The sequence below is a fragment of the Hyperolius riggenbachi genome, chromosome 9 (assembly GCF_040937935.1).
Source record: "Hyperolius riggenbachi isolate aHypRig1 chromosome 9, aHypRig1.pri, whole genome shotgun sequence".
NCBI lineage: Eukaryota > Metazoa > Chordata > Amphibia > Anura > Hyperoliidae > Hyperolius > Hyperolius riggenbachi.
In genome coordinates this window covers 198286710-198303902 of record NC_090654.1, presented here as the reverse complement: position 1 = coordinate 198303902, position 17193 = coordinate 198286710, and the positions used below count along the sequence as shown (strand labels likewise).

The following is a 17193-nucleotide window of genomic DNA, read 5'->3' as shown; positions in this document are numbered from 1 at the left end:
AGTCGTTGACTGCTATGGAATCTAAAAGCCAAATAATTTCTTCCAATGTTTTTGCAAAGACTGATGTCTGTGCCAGATAGTTTATGAGATCCTCACTGTTGCAAGCCTTGAATTATACTTAATTTGTCAACTTTTATCCTCAATGTGAGGTGTAGCGTTATGACAGATGCACGAGTTCTAGTTTCTTCGTTTCTTTCAGCCAGCATGTTTTTAAAAATTAAATGTACATATAAGATACAGCTAAAATATTGATATGGTAAACATAACAATAATGTCAGAAGTAGGTTTTCCGGCAATTTTAACTTAACTCTTGAAATTAACTTCCATTTGGACCTTTGTGGGGGTACTCACAAGATTGGGTTGCATAGAGGGCAGCCAACCAAACTTGCTTTTGGTGAATAACTCTCCACTGCGGTTCAGGGTCCATCACTGTACTTAGGACTCCCTCTTAAAAACGGCTGGACCCTATAAGCTGCACGGCTGCCTGCCTGGGGGGGGGGGGGGGGGGCTGACGACACATTGAGGATGCGAGAAGAGGCCCCCAGAGGAAGTAAAACATTAAAATATGAATGGAAGGCAGCACTATGGAATTATTGCCCTGGTCTCCATATTTAAACATAGAGACTGCTTACATCTGTCAACTTGATGAATTGTTGGAGCCTTGAATCCCATTGAAGGCCTAGAACTAGGGGTCTCCACGAGAACAGAAGCCTCATATCAAGTAGGACTACCAGATCTGGTTAAAGACCACCTGCTGCATAGATCATGTCTTTCATAAGACTGTGTTCTTTGAGTATTTTCCCACACTTTTGTGAGAGTAGTTACTGCAGTTGTTTCAATAACCTTGGATTCATACACACCACTGTTCAGTTATGGATGTATTTTACCATTTCATTGGCTACCACTAAAAGTGGATTTAGACCTCATAGGTCTGATCAAATACAAACAATCCAACCACCTTAAAGAGAACCCGATGCGGGTATGTTGAATACTAAGAGAACACAGAGGCATGTCCTGTGCATAATCACATGCCTCTGTGTCTCGCTATTGCTGCCTCTAGTTCCCCCCCCCCCCATCTGCTATGCCCCCATCTAAAAAGCGCCAGGCTAGCGACAATCTGCTTGTCGCTAGCCCTATATTTACCTGCAGCCTCTCAATTAGTCAGCGCTCCCTCGCCTCAGTCCCCGCCGCTGTCCGTGAGCTTCCTCCAATCGGAACCTAAGCCGTGACCAGGGAGGTACTTCCTGGACAAGGAGATTGTCGCTAGCCTGGTGCTTTTAACAGGGGAGCACAGCAGACCCCAAGGGGACTAGAGGCAGCAATAGCGAGACACAGAGGCATGTGATTATGCACAGGATATGCCTCTGTGTTCTCTTAAAGCGGTATTGTCACCATAAAACTCAAATTTCAACAGCAACTGGTTTTAGTGTATTAAGTGATAAAGATGCTAATCCTGCATTCAAAACTTTTTCTGCTGTTATGGTTTGTAGTTATCACATACTTTAGGAGCACTGGCCCTAGTGCCAAACAGTGCCAAAGAGTTGAATGCTGGGAGTTCTTTTTATCTATAATATATTCCTCCACTTCCATTTATTTCCCTGCTTAGGTCCTTATCAGAAAAACCCTCTGGTTACTTGTGTTTACAAGCAAGGCTGAGGTGACTCAGTGATTGGATGTGTAAATAAAAAAGACAGTGCAGTTGTTAGTTTACACCTCAGTGGGAGTGTCTGAAGACTCTGGGAGGAGGGCAGCTAATGAATACACAATGAGCAAGAGAAGGGAGGGGGGAAAACAAGAGTCAGGGAGGATATGATGTCAGCATTAGCTTGGCAAGATGGCCACTGCCTAGAATGGGATTTTCTGCTTTTCCTTTATAAAATTCACAGGAATCATTACGTGGATAGCACAATACATCTGTTATGTAAGTAGAAGTAGTATTTATCTACTTATATATGTGTTTTTTATTTTTAGGTTAGCATAGGTGTCACTTGTTCTTTAAGAAATAAGAAAGAGGTATAAGAAATACCTACTGGTAAATAGATTTTGTGGATCTCAGAAAATCTTTTATCTTGGGTGGCCCTTTCTTGTGCTGCACACACAGCTTTACATCTTCCACCTTTGTGGATTTTAATTTAATTATGTAAACAAACTGGATTTATCATACTAAAAGCATAAAGAAAATTATTTAGACAGGTGATAACCATTCAGAGATAAATCTAGAATAGCTAGCCTGTGATTTGTCCCACTGAGTGAATATGCAGGCAGCAGAGGAGAGGACACTTGCACTACTTTTTTTGGATCACAACTTCAGGTTGTAACAAAAAGAATTTCTTAGGAAAATAGTTGATTGGATTCCAGCCTGAACCACATGAAAAACAATACTTTCATAAGGGGAATGTATGGTGTTTTTATACATCATCTTTTTGATGTTCTGAATTAAAATATTATTTGTTTGAAAATCCTACAAGTATGAAATATTACACATGAATATTTCATGCGTATAAGTTGCCAGCAGCTGGTGAACTCCAACCAAGGTGAAAAGACCACAGCTGCTGCAACAGGCCACTGTGCCTGCGCCTGCTGATGTGTAGGTTATCGTGAGCACAAAGTGGATTGGGTGTGTGAGCACCCTGAAGCAAAAGATACAAGAGAGAAAACGGGAGCCCAATGATGCAGTATGTCAAAGTAACACAATGTGTGGAAAGAATTAAGCAAAAGGTCTACTCACAAAGGTGGGTTGCTAGGGGCAATGACCACTGGCAGCAGGTAGCACTCATTTAGCTGAGCCAGTAGAGCATCTGCTATGCCCAGTAATGAGATATAATATCTCTCATATCTGTATCTGTTGTGCACAGGAAGTGCTGCCCTTTCCTATAAGACAATACACTGAGCATCAGACCTGCTTTGTGTAACATTTGATCGGTATGAAAGGGAATATATGTATGTTTTAAAAATATAAATACATAGGTAGTTTCTAGAGAATTTTATTTAAATAAACTTGTAAGGTTTGGAATAATGCTATTTTTTAATGAAAATAGTGGTAATCAGCTCCACTAGTATATAGGTTGTATATATAGAAACCATGTTTGTTAAGGTAGCCATACCTGGTTGATCGAAAGTTGATTGACTGGTGAGCCACACACTACAAATGATATCCTATGCCATTCACCTGCACATTCGATCTGACCAATGTTTTGTCTATATGCTCGGAATGCAAAAATTGTTTGAGTCGATCGAATGATATGTGAACAGTAGCTAATTCATGTGCGATTGACCAATATCTTGCATCCTACTCGATCGACTAAGCTGGTCGATTCAACATGAAATCAGCCACTTTTCATCGATTGGAAATTCCGTTACACACTTGATTTTCTCTTGATTCTATAAAATGATCGAATAGTCGATCATACAGCCAAATTGCTAGGTGTATGGCCACCTTTACAGGGCTTAATTATCAATCACCCAGTTAACAGACGTTTTGTCTGTAATATTAGCTTTGTACGATAAAGCTGTTAACCAACCCCTTTTCTTACCAGAGGAGATGGTTAATGAGATGCAGATCATTTTGAATTGCTGCAGGATTATTCAAATTTAATATGCCAATGTATGTAGCTTGAAAATGCACCAAATGAAGCCAGGGTGTGATTTGATTGGTCAGTTTTCAGGCTGCATTTATTTGCATACAAAATAATCCTGCATCAATCTGGAATTATTTGCATTGCATTGACCAACCCTCCTTGCAAGTAAAACCAGCAGATGGAGCTCCAAAAAGCGTAATGATAATAATAATAATTTAAATACATTGGGCTTGATTCACTAAGACAAATCGCATGCCCTATCAAAGTTAACATGCCTTATCAGAGTAGCATAGCGAACTTATACCTGCTAATAGGCAACGACGAGAGCTCCACTGGTCCTGCCCTGAGCCCCTGCGGGTTTGTAGCGCTTGCTATGCTACACTGATAAGGTGTGTTAACTTTGATAAGGCGTGCTAACTTTGATAAGGCATTCTATTTGTCTTAGTGAATCAAGCCCATTGTGTGCTCTCAGTAGAATAAATATAAAAGGATAGAGATAATAAGATACCATTTTTGTGTCTTCATGCAAATTTGTTTTTTAGTGCAGCTTTCAATTGGGCCAATCCAAATCAGCACAAATAACTGCTTTTAATTGGTCCAGTTTTAGTCTGTAAACAAATTGCTACAAATTTGTATCCCGTAAAAAAAAAAAAGTGCTTCATCTCTAATAAACAATCTGTAGCGTAATTATTTGAAGCTCTATAATTTCCCCTAAAAGTAACGCTGATGAAAGATTCACCATTCGATTTTTCCTTTGACAGGAAGCCATTTTTTCTAGCTAAGTATTTTCTAAGAACCAGACAGTGTTTCTTCCTTTTCACGCCACCTCATCTGTTTAACATTTAAATTCATTAAAGAAAGCTCTTTTACATCCCACAAACTGAGCTGAACAAATAAATATTTCATTCTCCATCATGCTGGTCTTGTGGAGCGCTTGTTCCGCAGCCATCATTTCATCATTTCTACACGGTGCACCTTGGCAGTGTTTCAAAGGAACGAGTTAAGCTTTATTAGGTGAGAAAAATTATCACTTGGGTTATGCTGAGGAGCCCCAGGGGTCATGGTGCATACGTTTAAGGGATTGCAGATTGTTCTGCTGGTTTGCTAACTAATTGCAAGTACAGATCCTCTTTTTGGCAGTATATTGTTTTCTCTATTATCCATCGCTGTAAAGTGGGATTAATGCACATTTTCTTGTAGTTACCCGGTACTGCGCAATCAATCATAAGCCAAAAATGCACCAAACACTTAATTTACTGATGCACAAGTTAATACAGTTACATATGTACAATAAAATTATGAAAGAAAATATCTGAAGCGCATAAATACAAAAAAAAGTGTTCTTCACAACAGGCAGGCCTGTGTACAAATGTGCTTGACTGGATGATATGCTGATGTCATCATGTATAATATGCAAGGCATCTGGGATGTTAGGATCATTATTATAATACAATCAGTTAATGTTGGTGGTCTTATGCAGTTTGGTAGCATACTGCCTCCTTTGTAAGTACTCTGTATAACACTGTTTGGGTTCTACTAAACCGTATTAATGAACTATGAGAATGCATTTTAGATCTATTCTTCACACATTATCTGCCGTGACCAAGTACTTTCTATTGAAGGTTTTGGGATCGTGGGGCAAACTGACCTTAAATTTATGAGGTCAATTTTTTCAATAAGTTATGAGCAAATTGAAGCGGTATAAAACCCTGACGTATTCAATAAAAACATGTTTTCCTACTTTTTATATGCCATACGGTTATCATATTTGCATTTGTCCATAAGCATTATTATTCATTTAGAAATTACAAGGTCCCAAAAGTACAGTTTTTTGCTTTGAGAGCTGCCTTTGCATTTTATTCATAACTGGTTTTATTCATTATGTATTGAAAGCAGAAATGCTTTGAGTGTCTATGTCCAGGAGCTTCTGCATAGTCAGAGAATGTGTCACATTCCTCACTTGGTGCAATTAAAGTGGACCCAAATTAAAAATACAAGATTTCAGAAATAAAATCTATTTTCTAAATTATAATGATAAATAGCAGCCTTTTTTCAGCTGCATGATGACAAATATAAAATATTTTACATTTATTGTAGAACCCCTCCCTTCCTTTCATATTGCCGGGATTTTTCCGGCAAACTGGTGGAGGAGATAAAAAAACAGAAACGAAACACAGGCTACTACTGATGATGTCACAGGGGAGGTGATCTCAGCTTGTGTGAGATTTTACATAGACGATGCCCCTGTGAGGGAGGGTAGCTGATGACAAACACACCCATGATCTATAACCTCCTACCAAGCTCAGAAGTAATGGCTGCCACCTGTATAACACTAGTTATGAAAAGAGAAGCATACACTGAAATGTTCATAGGCTTAAAGGAGTGTTTATTTATCTTTGTATGTGGCAGAGTGGTGCAACTAAATATTTTGAATTAAAAAAATGTTTGGTTTGGGTCCGCTTTAAGTAAACAAAAGATAACATTATCTACACTTTGGATGCGTCCAGATTTCTCTGCACTGAACTTTTAAGTCCTGTGTGTAACACTTTGAATGCTGTTCTAGTAAAAAAAATATGCTGATTGTATATACAGTAATATGCTGTGAATAATTTTTTAGAGCAAAGAAGAAATGCTGGGTTTCATTCCGCTTTAATAACTAGGTTGAGCTTCTTTTTGTTTCTTTTTCTGCCTGAAAGAGTCACCCTTCAGGCATGCACGGGCATGAAGTTTCAACGAAGCAGGTGGTTTCGGCACCGTACGCCGGCCACATAGTACCTAGGCACTGCTATAGCAGCAGTTGGCTCACCCTGCACCCAACTTACCGGTTGTGTACATATATGTACAACTCTTTGGACCTGTGTCTGGTTAAAGCGTAACTCTCATTTATGTTTAAACATTTACAAAGTAGATTTACAGGGACCCTGAGCATTGGCCTAAATTGATCTGGATTTACCTGGGGCTTCCTCTAGCCCCCCGTAGCCCGCGAGGTCCCTTGGCATCCTCTTGCTCCCTTCTGCGATCCCGCTGGCAGCTCTGGTAATCCGGAAACTATTCCGGTGACTTAAAGAGGAACTCCAGTTAAAATAATGTAATGAAAAAAGTGCTTCATTTTTACAATAATTATGTATAAATGATTTAGTCAGTGTTTGCCCATTATAAAACCTTTTAAATCCCTGATTTACACTCTGACATTTATTACATGGTGACATTTTTACTGCTGGCAAGTGATGTAGCTGCTGCATGCTTTTTTGGCAGTTGGAAACAGCTGTAAACAGCTATTTCCCACAGTGCAACAAGGCACACAGACAGGGAACTGCCAGGAGTACCATTGTTCTCAGAGCTTCTTGTGGGAGGGGTTTCACCACAATATCAGTCATACAGCGCCCCCTGATGGTCTGTTTGTGAAAAGAAATATATTTCTCATGTAAAAGGGGGTATCAGCTACTAATTGGGATAAAGTTCAATTCTTGGTCCGAGTTTCTCTTTAAACATAAAAGAAAATCATGGAATGGCTAAAAAAAAGTCATTTTAGGAGTAGGAGGAAAGAAACGGTGCTTTTGTTTTATCTCATCAGTTAATTTTCAGCTGAGGTTCACTTTAAAAAAGGTTAGATTTATTTTCTAAAACATTACAGCATTTACAAAAAAACTAAAGCTCACAGAATAATACATCACAATATTGATATAAAATTGAAAATTACCAGGCAGTTTAAAGTTGGAAATTTGCAGTTATCAAAATGTTTGACTGTAAGAGATCTGCTGTCACCATCGGCTGCCTCCAGAAAGTAAAATTGGAACAAAAGAAAGGGCACTTGATGTAATACTGCTATACTATGCTTTATGCATTTTTTTTCTTTTCCTGTTTCCTAGTTGAAAGGGATAGCATTGAGATGTTGAGAAGCAGCCTGTATTTTATGCTATTAAGGGATAATGGCTTTTGGTCAGTGTTATTTATTAAGTTTACAAACACATACCAAACTCATTTTAAAGAACTTTTATGAAAACTACATTTAAAAAAAAATTCCAGTCCACAATATTAGATGCACATTTATACTAATTGCAGCCTGCCTTCTTTGAAAATCAAGTTTCTTATAATGCATCCACAGGTGTTGATGACTGTCCCACTAATTGTCTATGTTGGCTCTTCCAGAGTCTAAATGACTATTTGTCCTCAACATACCATCCCTCAAAAGTCGATGGGCCACTGCCCCTAGTGGGCAATGGACTACATTGCCAAAAGTAGTCACCAGGTCATGGCTCCTGAAATTGCCTCATTAGAACAGGCAATACTGCAATGAAGAGAAGACAGAACAAGGTCTGAGACTGGCCAAGATTTTGGCAGGCTGCAATCTGAGGTAGGCTGGTCACAAGCTGGAGTCAAGGCATGCAGTAGACATACCAGGGTCATAAGCTGAGGTCAGGGCAGGCAGCAGGCAAGACATAGTCAATTTGACAAGCTGAGCTCAATAATGAGGAAAACATATCAAGGAATAGTCAGAAAAGCAGAAGTCTAAATAGTGAACAGAAGTGCAGCTAGCTAACCATACAAGCACAGCACACAAATCAGTCGGCACTGAGTGCTGGGGCATGTAGACCTTTTATGGGCAGAGGGCAGTTATTTTGGTGTGCAGTTTGCAGCACCTGTATGTGCAAACTGCAAATATCTGTACACACACACATGATCATGTACCTCCGACCATGTAATAATGACAGGAATGTGTGCAAGCAGAGGACCATGCAAATGCAAAATAAGTAAGGATGATGCCCAATTCAGTAAAAAGCAGTAACCATGTGGTGTGGTTAATTTATTATAATCATAATATCTTTATAGTGTTTTCTCCCTGGTGGCTAAAAGATGGTATTTTTGGTATACGTATACTATCTGTTGCTTCATTTAGGTATAAGATATATGTGAATATTACCTTAAATTATTTAACTAAAAAACTTGAATAATGCATTTACATGATCTATAAATATGACATCGCAAAATCATTCTAACCCCACATAAAAACAAAATCTTTCAAAATCTGTGACCAGTTGTGTCCTTCATTTAGATTATTACTGCACATTTATTGCCCATGCATGGGGTGGGCAGATTTTCCACTGTTTCTATTGAAAGTAATGAGTCCCTGTAAGTGTGTTTTCATATTTTGGGCCAGGTAGTTCCCTCACCTTGACGTTCTCAGAGGGTTATTTTTTCCCTGGCTATAGTTGTTAAAGAGCAGTCTAAAAATATGTGCATTTGACAGTAGTCCAGCTGCTAGCATTGAGCCGAATCAATTACAGTGTTTATATGTACACCTTTTGAAACTGTATCCCCGGCGTTGGGATAATTTACTATTCCATTCGCTTGTGGTCAAGCGGCAAATGGTTTCTTTTATTGCGTGCTTCACATGTTTGTATATTTCCTGCTGTTTGTTTGTAGCTGGAACTCCAGAAGACAAGATGCGGTTGTTCCTAATCTATTACATCACGTCTGCACAGCCACCATCTGAGGTACTGCCAGTACTATACTTTGCTAAAAATGTTTCCAATAGATGCATGAATTATCCTTGACTTGTTTTGCCATGCCTGTCCACACTTTACTAAAACAGAAAACTTTGCTATAAAGTGAAATGTATAAAGGAGTGGAATTTAAATCAAAGTTTCACCTCTGCTTCAATAGATTTGCTACAGTAATATCACTGCAAAAAGACTCTTGTATTTTTGCCTGAAAGGGTTAAAGTACACCTGAACTGAGAGAGATATGAAGGCTGCCATATTTGTTTTATTCAAGCAATACCAGTTCCCTGACAGTCCTACTGATCTCTTTGGCAACAGTAGTGTCTGAATCACACAAGTGAAACAAGCATGTTGCTAACCCAGTCAGAAAACACCTGATCTTCATGCTTTTTCAGGGTCTATGGCTAAAGGTATTGGAGGCACAGGATCAGCAGAATAGCCCAGCAATGTGCATTGGAAATAAATGTCAGTCTCCATATCCATCCCAGTTTAGGTGTGTTTTAAGGTATACTTTCACTTGCCACTGGAGCCTGAGATCCAGATAACCGCTTCTGGTTGTGGAAAGGATGGTGATGGCAGCAGATAAGACAATTTTCAAATCAGATAGTTAAAGGCCCACTATCATGAATGTATTGGTATTAAGTCCCAATCAAAATTGACAGCATTTTTTTCCCGTTAGGAATACTGATTTTTTTGAAATTCTACAAATTCTGATGTACACACTACTATAGTAAACCATACATCCTAGGCATTCAGGAACAGTCCATAAGAAGAAAAAAATGTAAACAGCAGTTGCAGGAGGAATACAATTGTTGTATTCTCTAAACAAGACAAGACAAATAACATTTATATTGCACTTTGCAGGGAGCGGTTAAAGCGGAATATAACCCTGCATTTCAACTTTGCTCTAAAATATTATTTACAGCATATTATATGCAAAAAGCATTTTTTTTTTACTAGACCAGCATTGGAAGGGTTAAACACAGACGTTTCAAGTTCCGTGGAGAGATATGCAGAAGTTCAGATTGTTACATTCTATGTATCTATTGATAAACAGTTACACACTCTTTGGCAGTCCTCCAAGCTCCTTCTCAGTCAGAGAGATAAGTCATTCAACACTTAGATACATTTCTGTAAACAAAATGTATCTCTTTTCAGCTTCGGATGCGTCTGCAGAAATCTAAAGGAACTTAACCCTTCCAATGCTGGTCTAGTAAAAAAAAAATGCTGGTTGCATATAATATACTGTAAATAATGTTTTTGAGCAAAGTTGAAATGCAGGGTTATATTCCGCTTTAAGTGGATATAAGTATAGAAAATGTATTTTGTATTATTTTTGTTGTAAATTTTTTTGGGCTACTAGATGTCCCCTCACAGTCTCCTGTCTGGTTACAGTGCAGTTCCAGTCAGCAGGGAGTGAAAGACTTTTTTTTTGTTTGCTTTTTTTTTACAATGGAATAATCACTGCTGCTTGTTACAACGGTGATTATTATAAATTAGACATTTACTATAGATTGGCTTTGGAAACATATGCTCCTATTCAACAATCTGTGCACTACCACTGGGCTCCACTCATATACACCAAGGGATGAGTATTGACGTCCCTCGGAGCTCAAGTGCAGCCTTCAGGGAAGGAGGTACTCTTCCCACAGGTCAAGTGGTTAATATCTACCTTGAACACAAGGATTGGAGAGTGGAACGTGTTAGCATATTGAATTGATCATTTTGATGTAGTATCTCCTTTTTTTAATATCCTTTGACCAATAAATAGTGCATTTATCAGTGGCTGAGTTGTGGTGCCAAAAGATGGTTATCTGGTTAGGCTTCAGTTAAGTGAAGTAAATAATACATGAGGTAAATTATTACATTCAATTATTATAAATTAATCTTCTCAGAAACTGCTGTAAGCTCCTCTGAGGCCAGTTTGTAAAGTGATGGCAGGGATAACATTATTAGCTCCTTTGAGAACAGTAAGTGACATGATGGCAGGGATTATATTGTAGGTTCTTTGACGAGTGGCACATTTGGTGAGTAACGAGAAAAAGCGAGAACACCAAGAGCCCAATATAGTGTAGTATGCACTGGTAATGTATAATTGGAAGAGTAAAAATATTAATTTAATACTCACAAACCAGGGTTACCAAGTAGGCAACCACTGTCAAAGCAGGTGGGGAGATTGTCCTGACCCCACTCAGGATTAAAAATTCGCTCTCTGTGGTAGAAGAAGGAAGGGTCAACCCTCCACCAAGGGTGGACTTGATGTAGATAATAGGATAACAGAGGCGCCAACAGGATAAAAAACACTAAAAGAACTTAAAAACCCATCTTGGTAATAGAGGAGGTAGTGGTGGACTTACCTCCTCCAAGCAGAACATACGACTGTGGATTTTCATTCAAAACTATTTTATTGGATACTCCAAATAAAGTGCAACGCATTTCGCAGGATACAGACCAGCTTCATCAGGCAATAACAGATAGGAGTAAACAGCATCTGCCAGTATCATCAACATTCAGCGCCTCTGTTCACAGAGGCGCTCATTGTTGATGATAATGGCAGATGCTGTTTACTCCTATCTGTTATTGCCTGATGAAGCCGGTTTGTATCCCGCGAAACTCGTTGCACTTTATTTGGAGTATCCAATAAAATAGTTTTGACTGAAAATTCTGCTTGGAGGAGGTAAGTTCACCACTACCTCCTCTATTACCAAGATGGGTTATTAAGTTCTTTTAGTGTTTTTTATCCTGTTGGCACCTCTGTTATCCTATTTGGTGAGTAACAGGCAGCTCAGAGATCACTGTAAGCACTCGTTCGCTGCCCCTTCAGCCCCCGAGTGCAAGAATCAGCTGTTGGTAGCCGCCCACCGCTATGTGGAAACTCTGTGTAGCAGGACGAATGTTCGGCAGGCTAACTGCTACGACCACCCTGCTGCCCACAGCCCGCCCCTTGCTTTCCTGGTGTCCTAGGCCATGGCCTTTGTGGCCTTGCTTGAAATCTGGCCATGTCCCCACCACCAGTAGCAAGTGTTTTATATTATAGGACAACATATGGACTTTTTCAAACCCTTCTCATCTGTAGACATGAGTCTAGAAATTCTTCCTTACAGTGAAGTGAAGCCAGCAGCTGCATGCAGTAGTGTACACTAAAGCTCACTATACAATGTGCAACCTGATCGTACAACCAAATCTCCAATCTGACTTAATTGTTATTAGGGCCTAACTGGAGAGTAAATGTAAAGTCCCCATTTACATGATACAATTCTACGTGCGATCAATTGGATCGATTAAATCCGACATGTCCGATCGGGACCCGATCGATAGTGTGATCGATTTTTGGTTAGTTATCAATGCAAAATCGACCACACTATCAATCAAGTCCCAATCGGACATGTCGGATTTATTTGATCCAATTGAATTTGATCAATTGCACGTGGAATTGTATGGTGTAGATGGGGGATTTACAGCCAACCTATTTGACTATATTCACACTGGTGTTTTGCGTTGGACAATATAATTGCTTTGGTAACACAATGCGATTCTACTGTAATGGTACGTTCACATCAGCACATATGTAGTGTGGTGTTGGTATGTGAGGTGGATGTGTTGGTATAATGTGAGGCATACTGGGCAGTACCGCACAGCGTGTGTGTGTACAGTTGCAGTGAAGCATACTTTTTGTTGACTGTATGCTTTTACAGTGTTTATACAGGGTACGCAGAACCCCAGTTTGATCTAGTTTGAGACCTCTTATAAACTACGCTGAAAAACTGATGCTTTTTAAAAAATGAGTTTATTCATCAAAACTGTCTTCAGAATCCAGGACTTTTGTCAGGTGCTTCAGTAACAGTTATTTCCCTTAGCTGGAGGAGTTTTTGATGCACCTTTCAGTATTATTTCAAACCTCATTAAGACAAGGTGACTGCAGGATCCCAGTGCTGGCATGTTCATATACTGTACTCCGATAGTTGTGCAGGACTGCCGTTCCATAGTGTTCCCTGTGTCTGTGGTAGAACAGGATGATTTGGAGTAAAAACTATAAGTAACCTATCGAAAGGTCTTTTTTCTCAAATTGGATTTCTTTTATGTGTGAGAGTGAAAGGATGACTTTAATGTTTACCTATTTCAGAGTGACCTGGATCAGTACAGGAAAGCACTGGAGGATGCAGGTTGCAACTTGTCACCATTAAATTACATTAAACAATGGAAGTAAGTAGTAACTTCTTTATGTCTTTATGTCTTACAAGCTTTTGTGTATTGCTATATTTTTATCTCTAGACATGACCAGAACAGCAGAACAGAGCAACACAACTAAAAGCTTTTCAGAAACCCCTCCCGTTCCCCAAGGGTCGAAACCTCCCCATCCCATTTTGCACAGTGATCTATCTTATGCAGTGGGTTCCCTGGACCCCCCCCCCCCCCCAAGTTACAGTGCTTGTCTCTCAATATTGTGTGCCACCCCCGGCAGCACTTGTGTCTCCAAGTGCTTCTGTAGATGGGCAGCTTCATACTGTGCATGCACGAGTGCACGGTTACGCATTGACACTATGGAGCCACCTGTGTTCGGGAGCTCTTGGGGACAACGAGTGCTTATATAGCCTTCTGAGGATCCCAAAGGCATACTCAATCTGTTGGTCAAATGCCTGCAATTAGGGTCACAGAGCTGGAAGGAGGTCACCGAGAGAGGACTGGGAAGGCTCAATGAGATCCTGAGCTTTACCTCTCCATCGGTAAGTATGTACCCTTTTTTTCGCTTCAGTATCACTTTAAAGCAGACCTGAATTCTAGGAAGGAATGAATTAATTCTCCCACCTGCTTTAGCAGCACTGTGCAAAGTCTTCATCTGGAAGTGTTACCTTGCAGTTCACAGTAGCTTTCACAAAAAAATATCTAAGTATAGTATACCAGATAGATGCACTGCAAGTGAAATTTCAGTCAATATAGGAGAAATAGCAATACATACAAGCCTCCAATAAATTTCATGTTGGAGGAACTAACGGTGTGCTTTTAATATTGACATGCCTGAGGCAAGGTTACAGGTTGCATATCAAATATGTGTTTCGTGAAAACAGCCTCCCACACAAAAGACTGAAATGCCTAGGAGATTTTTTTTTTCAGAGTGGCTTACCAAATAAGAAGTTTATTTTCATATAATTATAATGCTATGTCTTTCAGTGTCATACCAGATTGTATACTCTCCATTCTCAGAGTTTGGCCCCATCTTATTATAAATACCAATGAAAGCTTTCAAATAAGGAGTGTATATATTAAAGTATGAAACCTACAGTGTGGTGTGATTTTTATTATATTTTTCAATTTTTAGGGCATTTGCAAAAATGGCATCTACACCAGCTAATTATGGCCTTGGGGCAACTAAGTCGAAAGGGTGAGTGTATTATAAGCTTATATTTACTGCCCTGTGTACCACCTAGCTCATTATGATTCAAGAGGCACTATAGTGACTTATAGTAGAATGTGCTGATGCTTAACCTAGGCAGAATTCTCCTCCCAGAGCATTCTGGGAGAACAAGCATTATTTTCACTAGGCTTGGAATTTTCTGGAAACCTGTTCCACAGAGCTGCATGTGACAGGACTAAAGACGTTGCCACCTGTGAAAACTTTCAGAATATAAATTAGGGTGAGGAAATATTTTACAATGGGAAACTGCTGATTAAATAATTTTTAAATTAATACTGTAAAAAAATAAAAATATGGAATTGTATTCATTACGCTATTTTTACTACAGTTACTCAGTATACAAATCTGCATTATACATTACAATAATTACATAAAATATAGCTGCAGTAGGTATTGCTTGTCTCAAATTGGAGCGATAATTCTTCTGCTGGGTGAAGATATAGCAGTAAGAGGAATTGTACACCTCCAATATCAGGATACTCTGTGGGGAGACAATCATGCCATAGCTGATAACCCCCGCCTGTCTTCCTCATCCTATGGCTTACATCAAATTTTTCTAGTTTTGGACAGAGGGGGAAATATCTGTACTGCCAGCAGTGTAATATTTTCATGATTGCAAATGTGTAAAGTCATAGTATATTGAGATAAAAATTATTTTTAACATTAAATTCCAAAATGCCTTGTATATATGACAGATGTTATATTTGTATGCAAATGAAGTTTCCTTCAGATGCTTCCCTCCAAATTCACACTGAAAGGAAGCAGTAGTGTATGTTGCTAAGCAATACATTATGCCAAATGTTGCTATGCAGATCTGGGCTCTGCCACCGAAGTTGGAGCTATGACTCAGAGCTATGGTCAGATGGAGATCCACAGAAAAAGACCATTGTAGGACCAGTGCAATGGCTTATGTATTTTAAGGTACTTTTAACTAAGGCCTCTTTCAAAGTGCGACGTTAAAGTTGCACGTTAGAAAATGTTTTAACGTGGACTAACGCACAGCAATTTTAAGTCTGTGCAACATTCACAGTGCACACGTTGCGTTGTGTGTAACGTGTAGCAATCTTTAGAAAGTGCTGCATGCTGTGCGTTTAGCAATAAATCTGCTGCGTTGTGTGTGTTGCACATGCTCAGTAATGTTTGTTTTTTTAATGTAACGTATGCGCCGTTTTCGTTCCATCACTGTGCGACAAAAACAGCGCACCAAACACAGGGCTAAAGAAAATACTATAACGTCCAAGTTATAGTCTTTCAATGCGCTGCATTAGGGGCACCATATGCGACCTTAACGTCGCATCAAACACAACGTCCCACTGTGAAAGAGGCCTCTGAAAAGATATCAGCTGATATCTTGGTTTCCTCTGGACAATGTGAAGCAAGTACTTTAAGAAGTTGGGGAAGGAGGGTGTCTGTAGGACAGGATAGAAAGCGTTGCTGTCTTTCGGGCTAACCCAGAAAGTCTGCGGTATTCTGCTGAATCAGGTATTCCCATTTAATTCCACAAGCATATAGAATATCCTGCATGAAGATGGTCAATGAGATGCAAATAATTCTGTCCTTCATGTAAACTCCATTCAAATTGTATGCAGTGTGGAATTACACCAAGAAAATAAACTTCCTGTTGATTTTGATTGGCCCAATTTCAAGCTGCATGCAATTTGCAAGAAACTTGCATGAAAGCCAGAATTATGTGCCTCTCCATAACCATTTCAAATCCTTCTGGTGATAGATCATGCCTAATACCTGTAGATGAAGTTTCATTTAAAGTGAACCCAAGGTGACATGTGACGTAATGAGATGGACATGTCTATGTGTAGTACCAAACATATTAATAACTAGGCTGTTGTCTTTTTTGTCTGCCCGAAAGAATTAAACACCTAGATATGCAAGTGACCGTTTCTCTACAGTCGAGATCTAGTCGGACTATAGAGTAAACCTTTCACACTGGGACATTGTCATTGCATTGCTTTTTTTAAAAACCGCAGTGTAACGCTAAAGAAATGCAAGTCTATGGGTCATCTCATATCTGATGTGATGCAATGAAAGTATCGCATCTGACACAAACGCATCAGCACGTTACGGGTCAACATCCGCGGTGACGTGCATTGACTGGTAGTCATGTAAGTCAATGCCCCCTGCAGATATTTTAAGTTGTTTCAAATTGCGGTGCGCATGCGTGGAAGCCTATTTTTTCAACACACTTCCTTGCAATTCGTATTTTGGCCACAGGAAGTGAGTGCTAGAGAGCCTCGTTTATAGTTTGATCTTCTGCTAAAAATTACATTATCAAGCATCAATGCGGGTGTATACGAGGCTTAAAGCATTGCGGTGCGATGCGATCATCTGATCGCACCGTAATGCATACGCAGGCTGCTAATGTTAAACTGGCCTCACTAATGAGGAATTACAGCCATAAAACTCTTGGCTGCAAGAGAACAGCTTCTGAGTGCAGGGGATAGATAAAAAAAGTTCATTCGTTTATATATTTTATCTCTGGGATGCTTGAAAGTCTGTCATTGAGTAGAAGCAATAAATCATTAAATCTACTCTGGTCAAAAAGGAAATATTTACCCAAGAAGAGGGAAGCCTCTGGATCCTGTCGTGTTTCCCACTGTGTTCCTCAGTCGCATGTTGCCGCTCGGCTTGTCAAAAAATCTGATTGGGGCCGCACTCCACTTCAAGAACGAGCGCGGCTTACTGC

The 17193-nt window shown here is 39.5% G+C and overlaps 1 protein-coding gene across 1 annotated transcript in view; it reads left to right on the top strand.

The window, feature by feature from the left end:
* Nucleotides 1-17193, top strand: part of SCFD1 (sec1 family domain containing 1) — a 145091-nt gene that overhangs the window by 106553 nt on the left and 21345 nt on the right. The window contains exons 16-18 of the mRNA XM_068253884.1: nucleotides 9003-9073; nucleotides 13203-13282; nucleotides 14397-14459. Coding sequence (XP_068109985.1) covers nucleotides 9003-9073; nucleotides 13203-13282; nucleotides 14397-14459 — 214 coding nt within the window. The remainder of the gene's footprint in view (nucleotides 1-9002; nucleotides 9074-13202; nucleotides 13283-14396; nucleotides 14460-17193) is intronic.